Genomic DNA, 11312 nt, shown 5'->3' on the forward strand with positions numbered 1-11312 from the left:
ATCCTGCCCCAGTCTGGGCTAGCGAGGGCTGACAAGCCTGTAGTTGTTGGGGAGGGAGAGACAAGCCAGAGTGGCCTGTGTGAGAAAGACAAAGGTTGTCAGCTTAACAAAGTTGTTGCTGTTTGGTTGTGGCTCTGTCAAAGCTACATCCGTCTGATTGCCCATTCTGTGGGTGCTTTCCAATTGACATCTCTCTCCTCTCTTTCAGAACGATTTCCCAACAAGAATGTCCCTTGTGGTTTGAAGTCACTGTGGACATGTCATGCCAGTGGGCTGGATACCATGATTTGGCCGCAGTGGAAAAGATACAGAGCAACAAGCAAACCGGGCCCCTGTGAACCTTTGCAGCCACTGGCCGGGGACTCTTTGTTCAAAAATTGTTTGTTTCACTGGGGCGGCAGACTCCCATAAACAGCACCCGATCTCAGAGGCTCTGGGAGTCTGCCAGGAAAATGAGGCCAAGGCTCTCTTCGGCACCCTCCATTCTGCACTGGAAGGCAGCCACGTCCTTACAACCCCTGGAGCCCTGAACTAGGAGCAAGGCTGCCTTGTGCCTCTTTCCCTATGTCACGTGCAGAAAGAGGCCTGTGCGCATACCTCATGCTCCCTCAATCTCCTCTGTTCACTGGATCAAAAATGTCTCTATGCTTAGAGTCTATTCTTTACCATCCCCACACTGGGAGGAGGCCTTGTTCTTACAGCTGCAGACTGCCTCCAAGGCTCTAAATTATGAAAGAAAATCTACATCCTTTCAGACACCACAGAGCAGGACTGATGAGGTGTTTCTTTGCAAGGGCTGAACAGAGAGAGAGAGACAAGTATGGGCTGGTTTGTTCAATATATTTAGTTATGTTCATTGTGTGATGAGAGTTGCAAGTGAGATTGATGTATTGTTTTGAAAGTGGATCAAAGTAGCTTTTCTTGTGATGAGAGCATGATGTGTTTTTCCCCCCATCCCCAACTGTGATTTGTTTTGATAAAGTTGCATTTTCTTGCAGCTGAGCTATGACCCTTTAGAGCTTCAAGCTAGAATATCTACTCCACCATATCATAAGCAGTGCTCTACCTTTTCTGCTGTTCTGCTCCCAGCGCCTCCAGACCTAGTGGCCTTTTTGTTTTAAAGAAGCGAAAGGGAAAAAGACGCAGTGAGAAGGCTGCAGATCTTTGTTCTGTGATATTGGAATTGCTCCTTTCTGGTCACTGTTCCCAGGCATTGAACAAAGCGGTGACAGCAATGGAAAAAAGAATTAACACTGGGTGAACACAAACCTTGAAAGTCACCTTTTTCAATTACAGTCGTTTCTTTCACTACAGTTGTGACATGATTTTAGTGGCTGTTGTCTCAGGAACAGCTGAATTTAGAAGTGAATGCATCACGCCATCTGGAAGCCAACATTCTGGTTTTTGTAGGGTAAAATGCAGTCATTTATTTTTTAGCTGCTAAAATTACAATATGAGGAAAGATTGTGGGAATAATTCAGGGTCTGGTATCTTGATCACAGTCAAGCCTGGAAACAAGATAGCACCCTGTTTTGTTATGGACATTGTCAGCCTCTGAATTGTCATGTCATAAGTCTGGGCATTTGGTCATTACCTGGCCTCAAATTTATGAGGTGCTCACTCTAGCAATATATTTTTGAACACTGGATCGATTAACATCACTGCAATTCTCCATAAAAATTGCAGATTCATTTCTGTACAACTCCTTTGCCATATTAGCTCACCAGGAGTGGTCATGGGAGAGGAAGAGCAATCTCCACAGACTTGATGCTGCTGTTTTTTGTGCTAGAAGATGAATGATGCAAGGATGGCTTTCTTTTTCATACTTTTCTTCCTGGCTGAAGAAAGATTGGCCTGCAGGAACGTATTATACCTGGATCTGCCTTGCAGTATGGCTTGAGAAACTAAATTTTAAGTAAATCTTGATTTTTTCTCAGCATTAATGTATGTTCCTAGGAAAATCACAGTGTAGTTAACAGAAGGCTGGCAGGTGGTTTCCATCTGAGATCTCCAAGGCCTTGAGAGGTCTACAGCATTACTCCACATGCCATTTGAAATTAAACATTTCACCCCTGACATGATAACACTGTCAAACAAAAAATCTTAATGTTTTGTTGGCCTGAAAACCTTGGGAAGCCCTGTGCCATGGATTTTAGGGAACTTTTAACCTGCTGTCTTTTCCATCAGACATCCAGCAGATCCAGGAAGCATTTCATATGGAGATTTGAATGTGCATCTGCACAGCGATTGTGTCAGAAAAGGGCCCAGTAGCAACATGTCTGTATTGACACCAAATGGATCATCAGAAAAGTGAGGGGTGATGTAGAGTAGGGCTTCCATCTCCACAACCCTAATGACCCGTGAGTCTTGGATAAGCAACACAGAGGAGCAGGAAGACAGAAGCTGATAGGAGTCACTTCTTTCAGAAAAGAGGAATGGTAGCTTTGTGCCTGTACCAACTTTCAGAGCACCTGCAGGATGCTGGCACTGGAAAATAATGAGCCTTATTGTTGCACTTAATCTGACAGTGATGGGATCTCAAATTATAAATTTTCCAGTGATCAATTTTTATTGCTGGTATAAAGTTTAAATCCTTTTCACACAGGATATGGGTGTCTGAGTCATGTTGAGGATGCAGATGGTTTTGTGGCCTTAAAATGAAGCATCACAACAGTGACTAGCTAAGAAAACAACCAAGATGATGGGTGAATCCTGTAAAAAATTATAAGCCCTTAGAACTACAGCAGGATCAAGTATCAGTGGCAAATCTGTCTGTGCTGTCAATAGTGTTATCTAGGCTTCTGAAAAAAGTCTTGACATAATGGGAAAAATAAATACCAATGGTAATGACACCTCAGTAATCCCATTATGCCTTTAAAGTATATTGTAAAATTTCCATGGGGTGGGTTTAGTGTGAATATCCTCAGACCACTTATGCTGAAATCGAAAATTAACAAAGCCCGTACGTCGAATACTTAAAAACTTGGAGAAACTCCCACCTGAGACAGACAGCATTTATTATGTGTTGTCATAGAATCATAGAATCCTGGAATGGTTAAGGGTGGAAGAGACCTTAAAGATCATCCTGCTCCAACTCCCCCACCATGGGCAGGAAACCTTCCACCAGCGCAGGCTGCCCAGGACCCCATCCTACCTGGCCTTGAACACCTCCAAGGATGGGGCATCCACTGCTTCCCTGGGCAGCCCGTGCCTGTGCCTTGCCACTCTGAGTGAAGAATTTCCTCCTAACATCTAATCTAAATCTCCCCTCTTTTAGTATAAAACCATTCCCTCTTGTTCTGTTACTATCATACCATGTAAAAAAATCTCCAGTCTCCATCTTTTTTATAAGCCCCCTTTAAGTTCTGAAAGACAACCATGAGGTCTCCCTGGAGCCTTCTTCAGACTGAACCAGCTCCCTCAGCCTTTCATCATAAGAGAGGTGCTCCAGTCCTCTGGTCATCTTTTGGCCTCCTCTGTACCTGCTCCAACAGCTCCGCATCCTTCTTATTCTGGGGGCCCCGGGCTTGGATGTAGTACTCCAGATGGGGCCTCAGAAGGGCAGACTAGAAGGGGACAATCCCCTCCCTCACCCTACTGGCCACCTCTCCTTTGGTGCGGCCTAGGAAATGGCCTTCTGGGCCACAGGCGCACACTGCTGGCTCATGTCAAGCTTTTTGTCCACCAGGACCTCCAAGTCCTTGGCAGGGCTCCTCTCCCAGTATGTACACATCTGGGATTGTCCCAGCCCAGGTGCAGCACCTTGCGCTTGGCCTTGCTAAACCTCATTAGGTTCATGTGGGCCTACTATTCAAGCCTGTCATCTGGATGACATCCCTTCCTTATGCTACGTGAACTGCACCACTCACCTCAGTGTCAACTTTCTGAGGGTACACTTGATCCCGTCATCTGTGTCACTGTTAAAAATGTTGAAGAGCACTGCTCCCAGGATGGACTCCTGGGGAAAACCATGCGTGACTGGCCTCTACCTGGTCATAAAGCTGCTGACTACAACCCTCCAACCAATTCCTTATCCACCGAACAGTCCAGCCTTCAAATCCGTATCTCTCTAATTCAGGGGTAAGGATGTGGTGTGAGACCATGTCAAAGTCCAGATAAATGACATCAGTTTCCCTTCATTGTCTACCAAGCCATCACTCCATCATAGAAGGCCACCAGATTGGTCAGGTACGATCTGCCCTTGGTGAAGCTGTGCTGGATGTCTCAGATCACCTCCACATCTCTCATGTGCCTTAAAATATCTTCTGGAAGGATCTGTTCCATGATCTTCCCAGGCACAGAGGTGAGGCTCATGGGTCTGTAGTTGCCCAGGACTTCCTTTCTCCCTTTATTAAGAGTGGGAGTGATGTTTCCCTTTTTTTTCTAGCTTGTCCAGTCCCCTTTGGATGGCATCCCTTCCACCTGTCATAACAACTGCACCACTCAGTTTGGTGTTGTCTGCATAGTTGCTGATTGTGGACTTGTTCCCACTGTCTGTCTTTGATAAAGATGCTGAAGAGCACTGGTCCCAAGAGAGACTCTTGGGAGACACCACTCATCACTGGCCTCCAGCTGGACATTGAGCCATTGACTGTAACTCTCTGGCTGTGGCCATCAAACCAAATCCTTATGCACTTAAAATAGGGAAGAAATGGAAACTTTAAATATTGTAGCCCTTTTTATTAAGTCAGAGATGGCTACCAGCAACGTGCTGCAGGCCCACCTTTCCTGTGCAGCCAGCACTGCCAGTCATGTGTGCTGAGCTTCTCTGGAAAGTTCCAGCTACTGCTCTTGCATGGATCCCTCAGCAACACACCGAATCATGGTTTTAACTGGTTTGTGACTGAGGACACCTGCTGACCATGGATCTGCAGTTAAACTGCTTTCTTGACCTTTTTCTCCAACAAGCCTGCTCTGAGTGGGTAATATTAGTTCACCCGCAACAGAAATAGACCAAGAGTTTGGCAGCCAATGAAAGACTTGTACATACAAACCCCTTTGAAGGCTGGCCTGAAACTGGCCAGAGAAATCTGTGGGAGGGAGTAGCAAAGAAAATATCAGGATCAGGCACCTTAAGACGGAATTGATCTTTTACAAGGAAAATTCACTCTCTGAGAAAGTTTTTCAAGGAGTTTTAAGAGAGTTAGCACATGGATGCCACTGCTGGTGTGTGACCAGCCTTCTCCAGTAACTGAGTAGTCTGGCATTGTGCAGAAGAGCTTTTCTCAGCCCCGGTTGCCTGCCTGTTCCCACAGTCTTAGATCATCCTGAGTACAATAACTGCTGATGTTTCTTTTGACCGATGGTCCCTTCCAAAGCTGCTTCTCTGAAGAAATGCAGGCCAGTCACTGGCCTGTACAAATACGGATCCCTGAGCAGGGGCAATCACAAAACATTTTACAAGTCAAACACAGCCACAGACTTTTATAGGTACATCAATACAATGTTTATCATGCCTGGACTATTCCAAAAATAAAATACAATGTCGTTGAGACTGTTCCACTGAGAAAATGCCCAGCGCTATCTTTTTTCCTCTGGGGACCTTTCACGTAAAGCTATGGGTGATGTTCTGTTCTGTGTCACTAAGAAGTACGGGTTTGGGACACGCAGAAATGAAAGCTGAAGTGGCTTTACCTCATTCCTTAACTGGGTCTGGCAGCAAACAGACCTTTGACATAAGCCAGGTGCTGCAGAACTGACCCTGACTCCTGGAAGCAATGTGGGGCGGCACCTCCATCTGGCTATAATGGCACGTGTGCTTGGTGCAGCAGCTGAGCTGCTGAACATGCCATCATCTTCATGTGGGGCTCCTGAAGCCCCTGTCCTGTTACCTGGGAGGTCAGAGAAGGGATCTGTACACGACATGATGGGTCAGCTATCGTTCTTGATACCATCTCAAAAATGCCAGCTGAATTATCAGCGTCAGAAACAGAACAATCTTAATAACATTAGGAATAAATGGGAGGAATCTGCCATGATTCCCATGCCAATTCTCTTATGACCTTTATAACTGCTTCTGGACATTCACCCCCACTTGTGCCAGGACCTTTGCCGGGAGAGACCTTCACCCTCTCTCTCCATCTGCCCTTTGCTCTGTGCCATGTGTGTTCCCTCTCTGACCGCTCTGCCTGCTGGGCTATTTGTAGCTAATCTTCAGCCCGGGGGCTTCAGTCAGTTCGGCTGTGGAATGAGTTGCATTTTGTTAAAAAAAAAAAAAAAGTTACCCGCTGTAAAACCAGAAATTACAGGAAACACAAAACAAAACCCCAAGCCTTCCATCTATTCTCAAACATAAGCAGAGATATTACTGGAAACATTTTAAAAATTCAAGCTGAAGACAATTTCAAAACAAGTGGGTATTGTTTCCAGTCCCCAGGCAGCTGCAGTAAGAGCTCTGAAGAGCAAACAACAAAAGCAAACTCATTCAGGTTTCTTTGTCCTTGGTGAGAGCAGCGGCAGGGGGAAGGAAGCAGTGCTTCATCACTCCGAGAGAGCAAATGCGGCTCCGAGATGATGTATTACATCTGAGTTTAAAAGAATGAATTAAAAGCTGTCAGGCTGATTTTAAAAGCAAAACTCAGGTCAAGGAAATGGCACGGTTTTCATGTCCAGTGCCTCTTGGTGGATTTCTTCCACACCTGCTCACTTATCTTTATTCCTGCAAAGCCTTTACTTGTGCCCTGAGAGCCACGTGCCCTCTGTGGATGAACACCAGATGAATGTGGAGGCGATGGGGGGCTCCTGTGCATCCGTGTCACACCAAGCCCGCAGAGCACCAGCACTGCCCCATCACACATCCCACACATCTGGTGGCTGCCAGGTGCCCGCTTTTCACAGACCCTGTTGAAAATCGCAGCCATGGTTATGGTCCTCTTGCTGTTTGTCACAGAGCTGTTGGTTGTATTTTTTTTTCTTTTGTTGCAGTTGCTCGTCTGCAGCAGTTTTGTTTCCCCCATTACGCAGTGAGGGAACGGCTTTCTTTGCTGTGCTCAGCTTTTGCTATTTTACTTAAATTCCCCATCTCGTCTGTAACAAAGTTATTTCCATAATGGGAGGCCAGAGAGAGTGTCAGAAAGGCACACTGCTCTGTACAGTGACAATACAAACACTTTGACAGCTTTCTGGGACACATCCTTACCACCGGTTACCAGGCATTATACATTCACCATGCTTGCAGTTTCCAATTTGTTGCTTTTGAGTTGTCACCATGGAGAATAAAAGCAGGAAAAGCTACTACCAGTCTGCCTTTTTATTACGAAATCATAGAACTGCAGAATCATCTCAGTTGGAAGGGGCCCTTAAATACCATCCAGTCCAACTGCCCTGCGGTGAACAGGGACACTTACAGCTCCATCAGGTGCTCAGAGCCCCATCCAGCCTGACCTTGGGTGTCTCCACAGGTGGATGCATTTGATGCTCAAGAGCCTGCTAAATTATTCATTTATTTAGTCCCTTGAAGTTACTTGTTTCCTAGCAAAGCCCGAATGTGTGTTTCTAGAGGCCTCAGTCCTGCTCACCTTGCACTTACAAGAACTTTAAGCTCCAGGAAGGTGGAAATGGGATAAAACCTCAGCATAAAATTCTACAGGCTTTACCACTGACAGATATGCGGTGTCCAAATTAGCAAAAACACAGTCTGCGTGCATCTTGGTGCGGCCTATTTGCAGACTGCACTGTGCACCCCTTGCAGCCAGAAGCAGCTGATGCAACGCGGGACCTACTTCTTGTTCCTATGCACAAATACACCTTCACCCAATGTGACAGAGCATGTGTACATAGCAGGCTCGTAGACTAAGGTACACTTTAAGTTGCACTGGGGGAGTGAAATGTGGTTTGTTTCTTTTTAAATAGAAACATGTATTTATATGTAGTCATTTCAGGGTTCAGTTTCTGAGAAGAGGGATCAGAGACTGCCTTCTGCTCAGGCCGGCGTGATGCCTGAGTAGAAGATGTCATCCCCCAGCTTCAATAAGGTGCAACTGCGGCTGTTTCTTGTAAATGGTTGTAAAAGGGAAGTTACTGCAGCAGAAACCTGTAATCAGAAGGTCTCCACGGGCAGCCTGTCGTCCTGATGAGAGACACTTCTTAATCAAGCAAAGATACCATACTGTAGCTGAAACAATTCCTAAGTGTCTCAACTTCCCTGATCACATCAATGAGTATGCAGTTAACAGAGCTCCCAAATACAACGCATTTAGAGGACTTCAAGCAAATTAAAAGTTTTCATACTTGAGCACGTGCAGCACACAGAGAGTGCTTTTCAAAATGTCTTTGAAGAGCTTTAGCACAGTTTTGTACTAGTGCAAAGATCATTGAAAGGAAAAGTGCAGGTATCATCTCAATTATTGCCCAGCAGACCTGAGATCTGTATACCTCTGGGAATAGCTCAACTTTGCCTGTAGGCCAATCAATTTAGAAACAGCCCTTGCAGGTAAGCTTAATTGGTTCTTGTTTGAGCATCTCAATTACACTGACTTCATGATTAAACTCACAGAATCATGGAATATCCTGAGCTGGAGGGGACCCGCTCTGTGAGCAGCGTCCAAACACTCCTTAAACTCTGGCAGCTTGGGGCTGTACCCGCTGCCCCAAGGGAAGAAGAGGCTGGGGCCAATGGCAGAGCACCCTACTCCCACTCACCTCCTCGCTCCTCCCAGCTCCACAGCCACAATCCTCAGTTGCTCGCTCAGCCTCGGTCAGCTGAACACCCTCTGCCACACAGGCAAAGTGACACCAGAGCTTCCTAAAGGCCACTATCCCAGGAACGTGTCTGTGATGCAATAGTGACTTCACTCTGACACACAACGGCTGCCACGGCTGCCCAGGCCTGAGCTGCACCCCGTGTCTGGTAGCAGGGGCATTTATCAGGGCAGCGAGGACAAGTCCGAGTGTGCTGGGTTCACTTGGCAAGGTTTCAGTGGTGGAGGGTCTGCAGGGATGACCTTGTTGAGAAGGGATCCCATGGTGGACACAGCCATTTCCAGACTCCAAAGGCTGTATGTCCTTCTTACATTGTGGTGCCCAAACCCATTCTCAGTGCTGGAGGTGAGGCTGCTCAGCACAGAGCAGGGTGGGACAACCCCTCGCCAGACTGGCAGTGCAGGGCCTGGTGCACCCCAGGGTATGGTTGGCCCTCTGGCTGCACACTGGTGTGCTTCCACACATCAAGCAGCAGCACAAAGAAGTGAGGAATGCTGCATGAACATTGATAATCTTACTCAACTGATTAATTTCCTCAGCTTATGTCCACACCAGTGTATAATATAGCTCCAGAGAACCTAGGTGCCCAGTCCCTGATCATCTGCTCTGCATGACATATTTGTGTACTTCTGTGCTGCACTCCAGAATAGGATTGTCCATATCCAGTAACTCTTAATAGCTTCTGAAGGACCACCAGTTGGGCTGCCCACTAGGATATCCTGCAGCAGTGACGTGTCTTAGAGACCAGGGAACAGACCTTCCAAGAGCAACACGTTGTCTGTGCCTTGTCTAGCTAGATGGCAACCTGGCATTTTTGTAACCCCAGAGCCAGATCTCCAAGAAATCAAGCAGCAGTTACAGGCAAGTTCTCACTGCAGTTTTGGTTGCCTTTCATTGAAGGAGTGTGGTCTTAAAATGGTGTTCTGCCCCTCCTTCCTGCTGTACCTCTGTAAATGACTAAGACAGTACGTATATGAAAGGTGTAGGAGAGAAAATGTTCTCAGCTGTTGTTTCTTAACACCTCCCTCGCTTTCAAAGGTAAGGGAATATGAAGCTCAATTGTATGCTCTGGGCTTTGGACTATAGCTTTTATAACTGTTGCACAGTGTGTGAAATGCCCTGGCTTGATGTGGCCAAGCGAAGATGAGAGTGCTGTGAGCTGCCTAGAAAGAGCGTATCTACATGAAGACTCAGTGGGAACAGATAATGCCCATTGGTATGTTCTCTTTGTGTGCTCTTTGAAAAACAAACAGAAGCAGAAGAGTGTGCCAAGGAGTTCACCTGGGCTACCATGACTTGGCTTCTGTGCCCTTGTCATGTTTAATTTACCATATAGATGTAATAGTCCTGTTCATGGCATTGTTTTGCTCCTAACACAAATATACACAATATGCTGATATTCCAACTCAGTTTTCAGCCAGTTCATGAGTTTATAACTTCCATTTAGAGTCAAAACATTTTTGGTAACAGGACGTGTAGTAAGGACACCAGAAATGTAGTTTTCATCTTACTGTGGCAATGTCCTCCTGATGTGGCTGAGGGAGCGCAGAAACAATAAAGGCAATGTGTCAGGCTTTTCCAGGTCTAGTTCTCCCTACAAATATTAACAAAAAAAGTGTAACAAGGAGACAAACATCTTAAATGATGTCTTCTTTGGGAACTGACAGCAATACTTGACGTGTTATTTGCTTGTTGGCCTGCCTGACACCAAGCTTGTCACTGATGTGCACCATGTACCCTACTGCTCTTAAGACTGCCGTCTGGATTGGACTAGCGCAGTTTAAAATGAACTCCCTTGTTTTGCGTTTTAAAAACATGGATCATTTCATGGATGTGATTGAGGGCACAGCCACGTGAACAGTTAACCAGTACAGATTTATGAATTCAGGCTCTGGGGGAGAGGGTGGGAGCAGAGTGAAAGCAAACTACTTAAACCAGCCCTACTGCCAGTGGAGCATGAAGCTGAGCCCTCCATGACAGCAGCTGAGGTTAAGGTGTGCTGCATTACTCAGCCAGTCATTCCAGTCACATTGCTTCTGTTCAGAGTTTGCCTCTTTCCCCAGGATCCCATGCTTTTCAAGCTGGACCTTCTTTTGGCCCTCACTGATATCTGCTATTTGGAAGCTCATCTTCATGAGAATGCTCATCGTTAGTGTTAGGCTGATAAGCAATGCAGAAAATAATTCTACAGCACAACAGATTCAATCACTTCATTTTCTTGCCTAAAGCACACTCTGATTTCTTCGACTGTTTGGCTCTGTGGGTGGAACAGGCATTTCAGTATATATTGCGACGTTCATTACAGGGAGTTCTTCCGTGCTAGAGATATTAACATCTTTGTTATTACTGCCAGTTCTCTCCTCCCCCGTACCAAGCGGTCGTTTGAGCTAAACTTCCTTGTAAGGACAGACTCCTAGCAGTAGTATTTTCCTCCTCAAAGAGAAGATCTCTTCAGAGGTCAGTTCATTCTGCTTTCTCAGAATTCTGCCTCCCCCACATTCCTTCGACAGCCATTACTAAAGATGTCAAAACCACCTGCAAAAATTCATGGAAATTCTAGAAATGAATGTCATCATCACCTCTTCGCAATCATTAACAACTCAAAGGCCGTG

At 46.0% G+C, this 11312-nt stretch overlaps 1 protein-coding gene across 5 annotated transcripts in view; it reads left to right on the forward strand.

The window, feature by feature from the left end:
- ILDR2 (immunoglobulin like domain containing receptor 2) overlaps positions 1–7233 on the forward strand; it is a 48694-nt gene extending 41461 nt beyond the window's left edge. For all 5 annotated transcript variants that reach the window (XM_021402152.1, XM_021402176.1, XM_021402145.1 and 2 more), the window contains one exon: positions 209–7233. In XM_021402152.1, coding sequence (XP_021257827.1) covers positions 209–244 — 36 coding nt within the window. In that variant the 3' untranslated portion in view covers positions 245–7233. The remainder of the gene's footprint in view (positions 1–208) is intronic.

The sequence above is a fragment of the Numida meleagris genome, chromosome 1 (genome assembly GCF_002078875.1).
Source record: "Numida meleagris isolate 19003 breed g44 Domestic line chromosome 1, NumMel1.0, whole genome shotgun sequence".
NCBI classification, from domain to species: Eukaryota; Metazoa; Chordata; class Aves; order Galliformes; family Numididae; genus Numida; species Numida meleagris.